This window comes from Rhododendron vialii, chromosome 10a (genome assembly GCF_030253575.1).
Source record: "Rhododendron vialii isolate Sample 1 chromosome 10a, ASM3025357v1".
Taxonomy (NCBI): domain Eukaryota; kingdom Viridiplantae; phylum Streptophyta; class Magnoliopsida; order Ericales; family Ericaceae; genus Rhododendron; species Rhododendron vialii.
Window position 1 is genome coordinate 27,815,374 of NC_080566.1, and position 18,064 is coordinate 27,833,437.

At 38.9% G+C, this 18,064-nt stretch overlaps 1 protein-coding gene across 9 annotated transcripts; it reads right to left on the reverse strand.

Annotated features, from left to right (window-relative positions):
* Positions 1–2,177: 2,177 nt before the first annotated feature.
* LOC131303792 (uncharacterized) lies at positions 2,178–17,474 on the reverse strand. Of its 9 annotated transcripts, none has more exons than XM_058330813.1 (7): positions 17,279–17,462; positions 14,965–15,146; positions 14,768–14,882; positions 14,266–14,681; positions 14,066–14,155; positions 10,064–10,449; positions 5,979–8,587 (listed from the first exon to the last, which is right to left on the reverse strand). In XM_058330813.1, exons 6-7 carry the CDS (start codon positions 10,396–10,398, stop codon positions 6,136–6,138), a joined length of 2,787 nt encoding a protein of 928 aa, XP_058186796.1. In that variant the 5' UTR covers positions 10,399–10,449; positions 14,066–14,155; positions 14,266–14,681; positions 14,768–14,882; positions 14,965–15,146; positions 17,279–17,462; the 3' UTR covers positions 5,979–6,135. The 9 variants fall into 9 exon arrangements, with proteins under 9 accessions (XP_058186802.1, XP_058186796.1, XP_058186799.1 ...); XM_058330816.1 differs by having other exon boundaries at positions 14,266–14,570; positions 17,279–17,458; XM_058330819.1 differs by adding an exon at positions 2,178–2,673 and having other exon boundaries at positions 6,229–8,587; positions 14,266–15,146; positions 17,279–17,472.
* Between the last annotated feature and the right edge of the window lie 590 nt (positions 17,475–18,064).

Below are 18,064 nucleotides of genomic sequence, written 5' to 3' on the forward strand. Positions count from 1 at the left end.
AGGAATGCTACGGACCCATATTCACAGAAAAGACCATCATCTATTTTGCGTTATACCAAAAAAAACAAAAATCACCATTAATATGCACTGAGTTAAAAAAAAATAAAACCTCCTTTTATTTGGGTGACATATGCCTATTGATGCATTTAAAGACAACGTGAAGGAAGGAAATAAAGTCAACGTTTTTTAAGCTCGTTAAATTTTCAAAACAAGTTTGGACAATGATTGTTCACTCATTCCGTTCGTTAATGAACCCTATTTGTTGGGGAAATCTCCTCTTGTGAAATAGTCTTGCAAGAATATTAGGTTCATCGATTATAAACCCACTTCATTGACCTCTAGACATACAAAAAAGCTAAAGGGACCGATGGGTACCGACGGCCATGCGGGGCCCACTATGGATGCTGCACGAAAAATCCGAGCCGTGCAATAATTTAAAAAAAAAAATAAGTGGGCATCGCAGAAAATCGGATCAATCCAATATGTATGGGTGCTCGACATTTTTGAAAATTCGGCAAATATGGGAAAGATTGGATGAAAAATGGGAAGATTTGATCGAGCACTTATACATATCGGATTGAGCTGATTTTTTGCAATGCCCACTCGCTTTTCAAATTTTTTGTGTGGGAACCATAGTGGATCCCGCGTAACCTTCAGTACCCATCAGTATGGTACCAATCGGTACCTGTAGCAGCATTGTTTAGAAATATACAACCCAATTTATCAGAAAGTCTACACACACATACAATCTGTGCACAGATTTTGTTGTGGGGTTTACCACGGGTCTCACACAAATCATCCGAGCCGTTCATTAAATGTAAAACATTTTTTCAAGGGTCCCCGTAAAAAATAATCTCAATCCGATACCTATAGGTCCTCGATCCAATCATATAACTTTTCATTTATCCGGAAATCTGAATGAAAAGTTAGATGGTTGGATGAAGCACCTATAGGTATTAGATTGAGCTTATTTTTCATGAAGACCCTTGAAAAAATATTTTACATTTAATGAACGGCTCAGATGATTTGTGTGGGACCCGTGGTGGGTCCCACAACGAAATCTGTGCACAATCTGTACACAGATTGCTGTGTGTGTAGCACAGTTCCCAATTTATAGTGTTACTCCAAAGAAAACTTTTGCACCAGAAAAGCGTAAAGACTATATACCTCCCCCGGGTGGTCCATGACTATGATTTTTGTAGAATGATTAAGCAAAGAAATTTAAAAAAATAAATTAAAATTCAGGGCATTCATTTTCACCATTTATCATTGAACTTTAAAAAAGAAGAAAGAAAGAAAGATGAACCATCACTTACTATTTCTTATACGGATAGACCATCATGTATTTGTATTAAACCAAAAATATCATTCATTAATTTGCACCTAGTTAAATCCCCTCTTTTATGAGAAATGCCACAAATGCAGATTGATATGCACATATCAATTTTAGTTCGGAAGTGTCCGATGCACATGTGTCCCACACAATAGACGTCGAGCTGACACGCATCAACCCGTTCCGGACAATGTATGTGCACATACATCTGCGTCCATTACATTTTTGTTCTTTCATCAACATTGAACGTTTACCGTATCCATACAGCCAATCTCATGTTGTAACAATATAACTAGAGATCTTCCAAGCAAGCCCAACTCCACTACTCAATTTACAATCCCACAGTTAGAGTGAACACTTCACAGCTGCATCTTTTCAAAGCCGTTTTTCACTTCTATTTTTCTGAACACTACTTTTACCCATACAACGAACACATGAAGTATGATAGTACAACAATAAGAATAATGATTTTCGCACTATAAAATTACCATTGATCTGCACTACCAAAAGTGGAGCGCAAAATCAATTCCTATAGGCAATTGATTTTCGCAATCCACTTTTGGAGTACAAAGAGTACACTTTGGAGTGCGAAAATGAATTCCCAACAATAATGGTAAGGTAATTGATTTTCACTCTTTTTTATAATCACACTCCCTTTTGGTCATCTTGTGATCTAAATTTACAAAATTAACCTGTCATTTGTATACTCTCACTTGAAAGGATAGCATAGTAAATTTACATCACAAGAAGACAAAAAGGAAATGTGGTTATAAAAAAAGGGAGTGTAAAAATCACTACCCTAGTTGTCAATCTTAACCAACTCCGACAAGCAGAAAGTGTAAAATACAACCAAACTCTGACAAACTTCAGGCAACACTTGTAATTCATGAATCACAAAGTCACTTGTACTTTAGCTTGCCAAAATTTCGCATAGACATTTTCTGCTAGTCCACAAGTCACTTCTCTTTGCACACTCTCACAACACAGAGTGAACACTGAGAACAGTTGCACCAAAAACAAATTACCAACATCTTGAAGAGAAGCTATGAATGAACACTAATGTACGCGTTCGCAGGGGTCCAAAGACTGGCTGAACTGTTTCCAAACCAATACATTACACACATGCTCGCACGTGCAAGAGAGAGAGAGAGATATATATTTTTAGGCTAAAAAACCTTGAATATGCACGAAATAGCTTTATCCGTTTGCCGTATATTATAGTTTAAAATAGAGAAGAAGAAAAAAATAAAGAAAAGGGAAGACAAAAGTGGGGGGGGCGCTCGGAGAAAGGCAGTGTGAGAGCTTTATGTTTTTATCTTCTGCTGTTTCTCCACATATGCCTGCAAAGAAAGGGATACAAGGGTTGTAAGCAAAACATGTTTTCATCTAGTCCATTGAGAATGAGAATTTTCAAGAAAGCTTGAAATATATCTTTTAACTAAACACAATATGTCATCACTGAATAAGGAAGACATGAGCCAATAATCCAACTGTTTTGTTCATGGCTCACAACATTCCAAGAAAAAGTTTGGAGCAAAGTTTTATAGAATTGGTGCCTCAATCAAAATCTTCTTGCAACTCTAAAATAAAGGTCAGAAAACAAGTTCTCAACAACCTTCCCCGACACAGGGCCATACATAGATTTATGAGCTCAAAAGATTCAAGAAAGAATATGAGGATATTTACGTCAATTTACAAAATTCACTCAAATTAGATGGAAAATATAACGGTGTGAATGAGTCCACAATCTACAGGGATTTATGTGCTGAATCTGCTGATAATTGAAGGTGAGAGGTGTATCTGCTCATCGAGCAAACCACAAGGGGTGTTCGCCCAATTTCGTATCTTTTAACCATTCAATTCCAAGAACCATGTTTAGGGAATGGAGAATATCGAACCCTAGAACAAGATCTTTTTTGGGGAGAGCAGAACCATAACCTAGATGTTTTATGGTATATCCAGGAAAGAGTTGAACGAAGATGGGTTTGCTGATCAAGGTTACAATAGAACTGTCTCCATTTGTAGCTTTGAAGGGCTGGGGCAAGACAGAATTGAGGGTTTAATGATTGAAGAGGTAGCAACAGCGCCAAAAAAGGCTATGACTGAATGGGTACAATGTAGAGTCAGAGTGCCAAAAAAAGGCAATGACCGAAATGGGTACAATGTAGATTTTGATTCTGGCTAGGAGGTATGTTTGAATAGGATACACGGAATCAACCGTGTTGATCTCAATGGATGGTTCAATGCCACCGCGATGGTTCACCACCTTGCATAGAGGAGATAGATTTGATATCTATATCACCTGTATCCCCACCTGGATTAGGATTGCCAGAGATTGTTTCAACTTTCAGTGTACATGTGAAACAGGAGAAAAATCTGAAACGTGTCCTTCAGGATCAACGGGTTTGCAAAATCACAGACACATGGACTTCCTTGCAAATTTTGAATTTACATGTGTCTTACTGCACACTTCATGATAGTGACAACAGTACAACAGAATTCTAACCTTCTATTTAGTTTGAAAACCACAAAGGTGAGGCACTTGGATGAAAATTGAATTGTGTTTTCTAGATTGGCGCATCGATAAGATACTTACAGGCACGACTGATAATGCCAGCTCTACCAATTGTTTGAATCAATTAATGAAAAAGACGACTAAGCATCGAAAGGTACTCGATTTTTTGCATGTGAGGTGGTATTCTCATACATTAAATTGTCTTGTGCTGGTTAGTATGACACAGGTAAATGAATAGTAAAAGTTCAATGTCGTGAGATACGTAAAATCCTCTCCATCTAGGGTTGCAACATTTAAGCTACAAGCCCGAAAAGAGGGGATTGAAAGCAAGAGTTGTTAGTTTTAGATGTACCTGCATGATGTCGAAAAGGGCTGACAAATTTCAAAATGTCTTTGAATGGCTAGACGTGAAGACTTCAATTGTCTCCAGTTTCACAAAGAATCAAGGTAAGGAGGATGGGGTCAGGGTTGATGGAATTGGACAAAGGCTGGCTTGGGGGATTCAGTATAAGAAGATTGGACAAGGTTAGATATTTTTCGTGAAATTCCTTGAACTTTTTAATGACGCACCCTTAGCGTTTTCGAAATTTTCGCAAGTTACTTCTAATTCTATTTTTGTGGAGTTCATTTGATGGTTTTATAGATCAGTTATGGGAAATGGGGGCTTTTCTTCTAAAGTTCATTGCGGAGGAGATGCAAAAATAAATTTTAACAAATATTAGGAAATGTTTGCAAGATGAATGAATATGTTGTTTGTACCTGTTGTTTTAGATCCCTCCTACAAGTTGACATATGCGAAATGTTGGTTTGAGAGTATCAGGCTTTGTTTCGATGTAAGAGTTTAATTTCATGTTGTGAAATTTCATTCTGGTTTCTGTTTCTTACAGTGCAGAATTTCCTAGAGCGCTGATCAAACTCAAACGTTTCCATCCCCATCCTGAACCCTCTTCATTAATTCATGGGCGTACCTTTTGCATTTCTCAAGAAATTATAAGTGAACTTCTAATAACACAGTCTTGGCACTCGTATGTTCCAGCTCGTAAGATAGCAACTTGGGAAACTCCATCCTCTTTTCCTCTCTAGATTTTTCTCTCCTCTGTCTCTAGAATACAAAAACACTCTTAGGGTTTCAGCTTCCTCATTCTTCTTCCCTTCTCCTCTTTCCCTTTCTTCTTCTCTCCTTTCTCTCCTCCCTTTCTCCTCTGTTCTTCTTCTTCTTCTTCTTCTCTCTCTCTCTCTCTCTCTCTCTCTCCCTAGAATGCTTTTGCTTCTCTCTCCACAGCTTGCGATGCCATTTTCTCCCTGTTGCATCTCATCTTGGGCCACCGTTCGCCCGCCGGTTACCACTTATGGGGGTAACCGGTTGTCCTAATGGCAAGGTGCTGTGGCGGCTGGTGGTGGCGTAGCAGCAAGGTCTCCCGCCATTCTCTGCTCTTGCGCGTTTTCGGTTCCGGCCTAACGGCTAAGTGGAGGCTTTGCGGCCAGTGGTGGTGGTCATGGAGTTCTAGTGATGTGGCAGCATGCGGTGGCTTAGCGACAGCGTTTGGAAGCTCAGGTGCCGGTTCAACAGGTCATTTGTGAGGACCGAATCGACGGTTTCTTGGCAGTCATTATTGGGGACCAGCATCTAGTGGGACTCGCAGTGGAGCGGGTCACCGGATTGTCGTCGTCTGGTGGTGGTGGCTGTTATGGTCGTTTGTGGCAGTGGCGGCGGCGGTGGATCTGAATGGTGGTGGTGGTGGTGATTGAAGCGGCTCAGATTAAGGTTAGGTTTGGGTTCTTGGGCTGGGTTTGGTCCATTTGTGTATGGGTTGAGCCCTTTTAGGTGTTTTGGGCTTAGCCCATGGGGTGTTGTGGCTTTGTCCCAAGTCCCAACTGTGTTTGTTTGTTTTTTTTCATCCAATATTTGGTTGGATTCCCCTCCCCTTCCCCCAACTTGATGTACCCTCTGTCAAGTTTCTTAATAAAATGTTACTTTTGCCTATCAAAAAAAAGATAGCAATTTGGGAAATTCCACAATTATGAATATCGATTGTTAGCAAAGTGTCTAAGAAGTGTCATCACGTATTGATGTTCTAGTCATGGACACCGAAGAAGTGTTAGATAGATTACAAAAAGGTGTCAGACACATGTATGAACTAAGATTTTTATTCCTTACCAGTGGACAAGAAAAATAAAAAAAGAGAGTACGAGACACATGTCCATGAGTATCCTAGAAGTGTTCGACACATGTCGGACATGACACGTCGCCCATGCTTCTTACGCCAAAATTGTATATATGCAGTTATTATATCACTATGAAGGTGAAGCAATTTCTTTCTGACACACCTGCCGCTGAAATTTCTATGTCACAGCCAAGGCAAAAGTCATTTGCACTAACCTCTACAAGTTTGGTGACCTTCAGCTTTGAAGATAAGAGATAATTGTCAATTTTCTCTTGGGACTGAGGAATATGAGCCCCTTGGACGCTTCCAGTCACTTTATCAACCACTTTCTTCACAATAGCCTTGTATGACTCTCTGTTAATTTCACCTTCCTTCCACTTTGGTTTCAGAATCTCCTTAACGAACTCCGCAAGTGCAAACTTAAATGCCCGGATGGCCTTCCCATTACTCTTTTTCTCGCCTTCATCAATCCTACCATCTCCATTCACATTCTCCAATGACCCATTCTCCTGTGCTTTTTTGCTTTCCTCCACTGTCGTTCCATTGTTTCCCTCAACAGTAGGAGAAGACAATAAATCTTTTGATGGTACTTCTCGTTGATCACCAACAATGACTTTTCCTTCCGAAGGACTTGGCAATAATTCTCCAAGGGTTAGGTTATTATGGCATTGAACTGGCTCAATGCTATCAATTAGAGGATCATACTGCCTATCAAAACCAGTAACGGAACTGGGCGACACATTTGTAATTGACTTTGGGGGATTGGGAACAGAACCTAAATGAGGCAGTTGGTGAACATTTCCATGTAACTGAGACAAAGCTGAAAGGTTGGCAAATTGTGAAAGTTGCTCCCTGCTTAAAATGTTTTGAGTTGGTAAAATTTTAGTAGGGAGTCCTGATTTGTTACCACTTACAGCATCAGGTTTGCCAAGTGATTTTCCATCCTCAAAAAGTGGTCGATTTTCTGCACTGATAGTAATTTTACCTCTAGGACCATAAAGAGGTAATGTATGCTGATTTTGTCCTCCTGGAAAGGTGCTTGGAACAGGATAATCACTTGAAATAGAACCTGGGTCTTCCTTTGAACTTGGTTTCAATTGAAAATAAGATTTTCCAGATACCATTGGTGGGATAGTTGCAACAACTTGATGCTTCTGACCAAACATTTCCCCAGTTATGACTTGTAGATCCGTTTGTAAAGACGGCAGAGTAGGAACTACAGATTGTGTTGTCTGGGCAATTTGACCACTGTCTTGTTTAAGAATGCAGCTTGAAGATTGCCCAGGATTCCATGGGGAAGAAACTTCCATATCAGCAAACCAATCTTGAGCACCCTTTAATTCACAGACAACCAAACTTGCAATACTTTCATCTTTTGGCTGAAGACACTCCCTTGAACAATGACCATTCTGTTCCATTGCAGAATATTTTGGATCAACGTTTGACACAGGACAATCACTAGTTGCAAAAGAACCTGCATCTTCTCTCGAAACTTTTGTTGAATGGAAATAAACATTGTCAGATGTCATTGATGGCGTAGCTGCAATAGCTTGATGTTTCTGGCCTAACATTTCCCCTGTTATGTTTTGTTCATACATTTGAAAAGATTTAAATGTTGTCTGGCCTATTTGACCACTCTCTTCTTTAACAACATGGCCTGAAGATTGCCTAGAATTCCATGGAGACGAAACTTCCATATCAGCAAACCAACTTTCAGCACCATTTGATTCAACGCCACCTGAACCAGCAGTAGTTCTGTTGTTTGGCTGGAGATACTCCGTATGATTGCAATCTACTGCTCCACTGTTATTTGGTGGGTGACCTAATGATCTGTTCCCAATGTTAAAACTACCCACCCATCTACCATCCCTAGGATATGTAGCATCTCTGTGTTCATGAGCACCAACCTTTCCATATATGTCTTCATCCCACTCAAGCAACTTTGCATGGTCCGACAGAATTGCGCCTCTCTGCCTTAGATGTTCTCCTGTTTGTTCCACAACATCTGAATCGCTGCTTGGCCTCCTCCAATCATCCTGTGACTTGTCATTGGGATTTTCAGTCTTGCCATCATGAGAAAATCTGCAAAATTTCCCTTTGCGGCAATTTCCCACAGCAAAATATATGCAAGGGATATCACCTCTCTTATCGGGTTCCTGCAACCTACTGTGGTCAAAACATGCATGTCTACTTCCGAAATTTTCCCTTCCTAGAAACACTTCTTTCCCGGAATCTTTACCTGAAGCAACATTATGAGAAAATCGGCAAGATTTGCCCTTATAGCACTTGCCCTTAATAAAATCACTGCAGAGATCATTAGATCTCCCTATACTCTGCAAGTACTCCCTCCTATCTTCCATCTTGTCTCTACTTTTCCAGCTATTTGTCCAACCCTCATCAGTACATCTCCTATCCTCGTACTCTCTGTCACCTTGATGAAGATATGGGCAATGATCACCTCTCCTGCATCTACCGGCAGCAAAATCTCTACAAGTTTGAGCTGCATTATTTCTTCCATGCACTCCTGATTCCCGGCTAAGACCACCTGGCGGACTCCTGCTCCTGCTCCGACTCCTGCAAAAGATAACCAGAAACCACCACAGAACAAACTGTTTTTCAATCATCAGAAAGCCAAAGAGAGAATTTTGTAAACTAGATAATACAGAATTTGCAAACCTACATTACCTGGAACATAGATTGTTCCGGTACGAGAAACGGGAAAGGGCACGTTGTACGCCACGTGCCCTAAATTCTGGAGTAGTCTTCTATATATAATAATACTAAAACGTCCTTATGTCATGAGGTAAAGATATTTTAAAACATTTTTCTAACTATTCATGTAAAACACATTTCTAGAAGCATTCAGACCGATTTTTTCTTTTTAACATGCTGTCTTGTTAAAGCTCCACTCCCTAGCTTTTTAGTTCCTTACATTGTAATCTTTCCACCAAGGCACAATGTTAAGGAAATTGATAGGAAACACTTTGGGACTCTTTTGATCGCTAAATTAACCATATTGGAACACAGGTGTAGCACATTTTTTAAACTCCGCCTGCCAAAAACGTAAAAAATTGCCAAGGAAAGTGTTTCAAGCAATGTTTTAAAAACCGGACCAAACCGGCCAGTTGAACCGTCAACCAGCTCTCCATCCGGTCTGGATATGCTCTAAAACCGTTCCTTAAGAACCGGCCTCTAAAGCAATAACCGTTCAAATTAGCCGGTTGAACCGGAAGAACACTGGGTCATTCGACCCAGATCGGAAACTTTTTTAACTAAATGTGGACTTTTAAGGGCAAATAATTGACCATGACATCTGGGAGCGTAGCTCAGGCACCTGCACCCTGCCAGCTGTAGTGGAAATTGAGTAGCAATATGTAACCTTTTATAGATAGAGGAGCTTCCTAGAGTTTGAAAACCCACCTATGTGGGATTGGAACAAAGTCCAGAATTCAACCAACTCAATTCCACCTCCTTTCACTCCAAATAATAAAGGATAGGTCTATTTTTCCACGCTTTCTATGCAAGTACTATATTTTTATATGCTCATTCTAATTAGTTAGATTTTTTATTATTTTTAAAATATATTTACGACATCACAGTTCGATTCCGGTTCAACCGTGACCCATCCGCCCGGTCCCTTCTCTGGTTTGCTCAACGGTCCGGGTTTCAAAACATTAGTTTCAAGGTAATAGTTGCAAACTATTGCTACGTATTGAAAAGGAAGCAGTACGCACCGCTGTGTCAGATGGAGGAAAGGAAGCAAATGCTATCATTCTTTATTTAATAACTATGCAAGTACAACAACAACAGAACCCATGGATTAGAAATAATTACACAAGTAATATTTCTAAACATCCATATGGATTATGGCATCATAGATAAGGCTACTTTATCTGCTCGAATAGAAAATACTTCTTCACTCACACGCAAAATACCACAAACGGTAGACCAGATGAGCCTCTCACAAATCCAGGTATAATCAAGGACATCACCAGTTAAACGCAGATTGAAAAGTTATCCGGCATATTTTAGTGAAGATATAGGTAATACCCGTATGATCTGCCCAAACCAGTTCGAGGGGAGTGACTGTGGTATTGTTGCCTCCGGTCCTCAAGACCAGGTGACATTTTTGTGCTGTAACTTCCATCTCTATTCCATGCCAGTGCGGCATCTGGAAATTCTCTGTCACTTTTGTTACTGTATTCAACACCATTGCGTTCTGAATCACTAACACAATCAAGCTGTGGGAAATGTTTCCTGGTTTGTGATTTGTTATAACAAAAAGAATCCCCAGGTTTCCGACGCCTGATACCATGCTGTGTATCTCCTGGGTAATCTTCTTTTGTATCCGACTTTGAGCTACGTGTTCTGCCGCTTCTGCTCATGTCGTTTACACACACAGCAGCACAGCTTCCTTAAGTTCAATGCAGTTGAATCTGGGAAGTCAGAAAAAGGGAAAAAACATAGTAAATAAAATCCAAGGAAATAATGCTAAGAAGAACGAATACGAATATACAGACACATCATTTTTCGAAAACTTAGGACACGACATGGACACGGACACGTCAAGAAAAATGATCATAACCATATAATCTGTCATTGTTTAACTTAGTAAAAAAATATCTTTATCAAATTAGGGAGCAAACAGGGATTAACACAAATAGATACTAAAATACTAAGCACCCATGGCAATTTTCCGCCCCTAAATTTTTACAATTGCATTTTGACCTCACAAGAACTCCCAGTATGTCCTCACCGTGTCCCCAACATGTTTGATTAGAAAATGTAATAAACAATTAGACAACTATTTGAGCGTGGCGGAACGTGTTTGTGTTCGTGTCTGACCAAGTGTCCTCAGCAGATTAATGTTTGCATGCTGCTTAGGAAATAAGATTATTTTCCATTTTTCAATTGTCATTCTGCAAACAAAACCTATTGTTACATCTAAAGGTATGCAATTTAGCATACTTCATCTCCACCATACACTATTTGCTTGCGATTACATTGTCGTTAAACATATGATCAAAGATTGGGCTGCAAATATCCCTTCAGAGAAACTCCAGTGACTAAGATCACATCCCCGGTAAAGACTCAAGGTCAGTCTGCTTTAGAAAGAAAAAAAAAGGAAAAAGAAACTAGGGCTTCCAAGGGGCCAGTGACTCCATGCGAATTATGCTAAAGACTGAATAAGTATCGTACTATTTGCAAACCCAAGCCCTACCCCATAATAAAGCTCTCAATAAAAGGTTTTTGTAAACCAACAATGGAACTTATTAAGCTGCTCTTGTTCTACCAAAAAGCCACCTCCACTTCTTAAGAAAAGGGATTACACCAGCAACAATTGTAAACCAACAATGGGTTCAGATTTGGCACCACACCACCCATTGTACACCCAAAATTGACAGAGTCAACCCTAGTTGCACGAAGCGGGGGCGCGGATCAGAGAAGCTGCTCATTTGGAAGCGCTGGGGAATCAATAAAAAAATAAGAATCAAAATCAAATAATTTAGTCCTACATAGAGCCCAAGCCCAGCAAAATTTGTGCGATTGTATATGCATCATGATCTTGTCGTATCTTGTATTGCCTTCTTTTTGCACCAAAAAAAAAGAAAAAAGAAAAGAAAAGAAAAGGTCTTCTTTTGCTACCAGGAAATATTTGTGCCTATAATTTTGGTTATGACTTCTTGTTAGATAGTTTACTTCCTGTACTCTAGATAAGTACTTTTGGTGCTTGCCATCTTCTTAAAGTCAGTTACTTGGTCAAATCCTTGTCAATTGATCATTTTGGGACTGTTCTTGAGTGATTTTCTTCTTATTTTGGGTTAGAGGCCAAAACCATGAAAATCTAATTCCTTTACTTTCCCAAAAGGTGGTGATTACTAGAACAATTGAAACTAATTTCCAGGTAACGATCTTATTTTTTTTACTTTAGATGCAGTATTTCGAAAGGATTTAAGTTTGTTGATATTGTGGAAAATTGTCCCACATCAATTAATTATCTCCTCCAAAACTAGTATATGAGCCTGGGCAGCCTCTCCATTCATTGCCAATTGGTTTTGAGTTGGATGCTTTAACATCGTATCAGAGCTAGTGTTTCGGATAATTTGTTCCCCCTTGTTTATGCCATACGTGCACCGTTGGTGTGATCCATATGTTATGGATCGTTTCATTACCTCTCCACGTGCGAGTCAGGGGTCGCACGTGCGGGAGAGTGTTGAAGTTTGTCCCACATCAGTTAAGCATCTCCTCCAAAAACTAGTATATGAGCCTAGACAGTCTCTCCATTCATTGCCAATTGGTCTTGAGTTGGATGCTTTAACATGTATCATGTAACAAAATGCTCAATGAGGCTCAATAGAGAAAATAGATTCATGTACCCGACCCAATTGATTGTGACTTAAGCTCGATTCGGTTTGGTTTGGTTTTGTATTCATCCTCATGAACTCCTTTTTCTGTTTAGCAAGTAGCATTCCAAATGAACTCTTTCATCTTCGTGCATCAGTTGCGTTCATGCACCATGGGCCCGTGGCAATAAGCGGATAAATCAAGGGAAGGTCCCAAGATAAGCAAAGAGATGAGATTTTGCTGTGAGTTTGAAACCAACCAAAATCCATACTGGAAGTCTGCAACTTAGAAGTAAGGTTCAAGAATTTCTTCTACCTCTGCAAATTCAGGGCCTAAGAGCATGTACACCAGTGAAATGTATTTTACCTATTCAATAATCTACTTTTTCTATTTTACCTACTCAAATCTCTCTCAACCCCACACTAATCTTCTCTATTATACCTCTTTATCCTTATAAAATATATTAAAAGGGAAAGACAGAGAGAGGGGTAGAGAGAGAATGAGGGAGTGATAGGGAGAGAGAGGGGAAGAATAATATTTGTTTATTTATACATAGCTACAGTTGATAGGTATTTCTGCCGAACCAAAACAACAAATGCATTTTACCTTGGGGTTTTGCTACTCTGGTGTAGCATGAATTTTCAAGGTTTGCATAGCTATTTTACCTAAATCTTCTCTTTAGCTCTGCTGATGTTGTTGCTCTAAGGTGACTTTAGGTGCCATCAATACAATGAAATTGATAACTGATGACACCATGAAAGATAAGTTTCGAACAGCTGCTGTACCTTCTAACTGGCCTCCTCCAAGATCTACTATAAAGGTATTTCTGCTACATCATGGGGAATCAATCAGATCACTTTCATTTCAGTGAAGAAGTCACCATAAAGGATCCACTTCAGTTAATATGTCTTCAAATAAACTCACTCACTTAAGTCTCATGTATTTTCAGTTGGCGTGCTGCCATGGATGAGCACTTCTAGTAAAATACTCTGGATGACATATGAGAAGAGAGCATTTGCAAAGATGAAGCTCTCTGTTTAGCAAAAGCACAGTTGAGGAACTTGGTAGACTATCAATGAACCATGTGGTAGCCATCCATTAAACCTTGGGAAGAGAGTACTTAACCTAAAGCAGAATATTTTATATTTTCACTTGATCAAGAAAACCTCAATGAGCAGCAGCTTCAATGAGGTAAAATTGCTCAAAAAAGCCCACAAAAAAAATAAATAAAACAACCAAACAAACCAAACCTCCATTTACCTCTAAGGGTCTGTTTGTTTTACGGATTGACATACGGAATGGGTTAATCCTGTGAGAAGTCAGAACTGCATTTACAGTGTTTGGATGCAATATCCGTTGAACAACTAGATGGATGACATACCCTAGAAAACATGGGATATACAATCATAAGGAGAATGTGGTATTGAGAATTCCCTCCCTCTTAGTCCAGTAGAACTACTCTTCCAAAGGAGTCATATATCTCCTCACCATTAGTCTAACCAATCAAAGATGGCCTACAAGAATAATTCTCGTGCATTCTCCGCATATTAGCCTTAAGCCCCCAAATAAAGAAGTACGTCTCCATAATACATGGTTCACGATCCTATAACGCAAAACTATACCAACCAAGTTTAATTAACACCTTTTCCTACTCAATCTTAAGTGACCAAAGAAACATAATTGGCAAGACTAGAATGAAAAACTTACCCACTATGATCAAATGTTAATTCCTCTCGATCCCATAGATCTACATGACCACAAGAGCCCAATTTCCCACCAACCTTTAAGCCACGCCAGCTGTAGAATGATGCATAATTCAACCTTCGTTATGTACTTAGACATAAAAGATAAATTAAATTTATTAATGCAAAGTTAATGGTACAAATCACTTCCAATTAGAGTCATACATTGAAATATCATCCAAGAGTTCCTCACATGCCAACAATTATGAATATAGGAAGCACTGCACTGGATATCCTCAAATCTCTTCAAATAGCATCTTGACATATCATAACCCGCTCCTTGTTGAGTAAAAGGATGCAACAAGAAATTTATGCAGAGCAGGAAAACGCCCTTTTTGACGATCCACAGGCTTCACACTGGTACGCTTTGCTCGGCTACACTATGAATTTGTTTTTTTAAGCTAAGTGCTTAAGCAGAGCTTATGTTCACTCTCTCCTCGGTGTTCCTCGCTTGTTCCAATCTTCATTCACTAGAAATTGGAAAGGTAAGAAAATTTCTCGAGGACTTATGGGATTCAAAATATAAGAAACCTCAGTTCCAAGAAATCATATCTTCTACTGCACGATCTTCAATTTCCGGCCTGTAGAAAGTTCCACACACGTGCTATATTACAAGTTCTCCGCAACTTCAATCACAAAATTCCCAGTTATCACAGAAATTACGTACTCTTAAAATTCATCCCTCCAAACACACAACTTTTATGGTCGAACAGGTCATCCAGAAGCAAGACAGACTATAATGCAGCCGAGGAGGTCTTTCCAAGAGCTTCTTTGACGAACAACTGTAGATTGGCATAAAATTAATGTCAACAGGCATCACCGAAGTCCATGAAACTTCTATATTGCAATCCAAAAGCACTTCACCTCTTGAAGTCTGAGGCAATCTTGTGTTGCAATCCAAAAATTATTGATTCAACCTCCACACTAAAATGCCAAGACAACTCCAATCTCCATGACAAAAAATGGTGCTTTTATTTAAGGAGGATATGCTACTACAGTACTACCGGAGGCATCTGGTAACCACTTCCCAAAATTCTGTGAATGTACTGCAGAAGATCATAATATCATACATGATATTAGCATTTGAGTTAACGTACTCATACAGAGATACACTGAACTAAGCATAATGAACGTATCCATCCTATTACCAAGTGCCAAGAGGATTAAGTATCAACCTGCGGGGTGAAAACTAATGGAAGAATACACAAACAGAGTAATGTTGCATAACTAGTTCATCAAACACACCACCAAATCGTGATATGTGATGATTACCAGAGAATGCTGTAACAAATGTATTAAACAGATCATAACCTGATTTTACACGCCATAAGAGTGTAGGTAGGCAGAAGTTTTCTTACAAAAAATCAATCTCAAAAAGGGGAAGCCCAAGGATCGGTGAAACTTGTGTCATATGTTCTTGCCGCCGCGGTGCGACTGCAGCTGAGACTATATGTGTTAACAGCAGCTAAGACCCACCCCACCACCCCCAAATCTAAACTGCCACTAAACACATATAGCTACCAGAAACAAAACCAAATGCCAAATACCCCATGTTGGTCAAACTATGCCAACCAATATGAAGTAAATAAGAGATAGGATTTTTGTTCTGCTTGCATCATGGGACATAATAATATAATATACATGCAAAAGCTAAAAAATAAGAATAATTTTGAGAGAACCAAATAAAAAGTGTTATCACGTTGTTTTGAAAAGGATCAAGTCCTCTGCATAGTTATTTAACAACGTACGGACAAAATACAAGGGTTCTATTCTAAACATGGCCACTTTCTCCTTTAGTATATGATTGAGTCCTTTCCTACAAACTAATTCTAGTAACAGCCGTTCAAGTTGTCGAAAAAACTTCCATGTGCATTCTTGTGCAATACACAAATCTAAAACTCAAGACGGTCTATCGTTTGGTTCGAAGGGACGGAGCTAGGATTTCTGTACAGGGGTGGCCAAAACTTAGAACCTAGAATTCCACACACATATCATGGTTGTTGAATTTAAGTTTTCCTTACATATAGTTAGAATTCAATGATGAAAACTAAGGAATAATGTTCTGCAAGAAAAATATAACCACTTCCTGTTCATACTTAGCAAAATATACATCTACACATAAATGGGGGTAATTTTTTCCACTACATAGCCCCTTTTCATTTTATTTTTGAATGTTTGGAGGGCCGTTATAATACCTTATGGATATTTAGTGTACATTTTATACTATGCAGAGATTGATTCTAGCAAGGTTGGGGGAGGCCCGGGCCTTCCCACCCCTACACTTCCCTCCTTTAGCCCTGCTATGGGTACACTATTTGGTGTACATTAACCGCATTTCGTGGGACCCACTTTGGGGTCCCACACAAATTATTGGAGCGCTCAATTTTTTAAAACATTTTTTTTAAGGGTACCTGTAAAAAAAATCAGCTTAGTCGGGTATCGGTAAGTGGCTTAATCAATTCTTTGCTCAATTTCCTGTCAGCAAATTGAGCGTAGAATCGATCAAGCCTTTACCAATATCTGACTAAGTTGATTTCTAACAGCGATCCTTTAAAAAAGGGGTTTTAAACAAATAGAGCAACTCCGGTCATTTTTGTGGGATCCTCGGGGTCCTACAGAAAGCAGTGTATATTTGGTGTACAGCAAATGGTGTACCCGTTGTTTTATTGTCCCTCTATCCCTGCAGGTTCGTCTATAGAAAGCAGGCTGTCACTTGAGACCGCACGAGGAAATCCTGGCTCCACCCCTGGACCTAACCTATGGATTACATATACAAAGTGATTTTGCCTCAAGCTTGAACCTACAACTCAGAATCAATAGCAATAGTTTTCGACTCAACCAGTGGTCCCTAAAAAACTTGTTCATCGAAATGAGATAAAGAATCGGGGCTTCTTGTGTGGCCAGTTCAAATTCAAAGCCTGCATTGGGCACAACACAATTTCAAAAATATTTAACATAATCAACTTAAAGAAAAAGCAACGTAAACCTGGAAAAAATAAAACCCTAATGTCGAAGTTCAGAAACAGAATTACCGTTCAATAGAGCAAAAGCTAACGACTTAAAACCCTAGAACGTATCAGCACATGTGAAGTGTAACAGAAAATTACATAGAACTGAGAACGTATAAACACACACACACACACACACACACACACACACAGAGGGAGAAAAAGCTTACATGGCTGAAAGACGAGCTGCCATGCAAGGCAAGAGAGAGAAAACCCTAGAGTGTTTGCCCACATTCAAGCGAGTATGGAGGAGAGTAGTCCCACTGAGAGCCCGAGGGCGAGAGAGGGTCTTTGCTTAACTGGGTAAAAATCTTTCGGCCGATTTCCATGACTTCGCTTCACCCAAAAAATTTTACTTTGATTTATTTTGGGGAGTGATCTTCACCCCTTTATATTTTCAATACTGATTTTTATTTTTATTCACGTGAATTTATGCATTTATTAAAATATTTTTTTTTCCACATTCAAGGACAAAATAAGACCAAAAAATGCAGATTATAGAAAGAGAAATGTGAAAATCATCTCCCTTTATTTTCCAATAAGATGTAGTAACTGACTAAATTAAAAAGGTGGATTGCTTTTTTTGTCTTTATTTTTTTTAAAAAAATCGTATTTCTTAGTTTTTAATTTTTTTTTTTTTTGTAAATTATTGGTATTGTCTTGACTAGAGGAGTTTAAAAATTATAATCAAAATATCTAAAAGTTCACTAAAAACAAAAATAATCCAAAACAAACAAATATTTTGGCTTACTTTTGTCTTTTTTTTAAATAGAAAAATTCAATTGATTATTGTTCTTATCAAATTCGAACAATGATCAATTGGATTTAAATTCCTTTGTTCTAAGGTAAGAGTATACTTTAGAATTTTTTTTTTTTTGCATATTATGCTATTTCCCCCAACTGATTGGTATAAGGCCTCGTTTGATTCGCAGACTAAAAATGATGGGATTAACAGT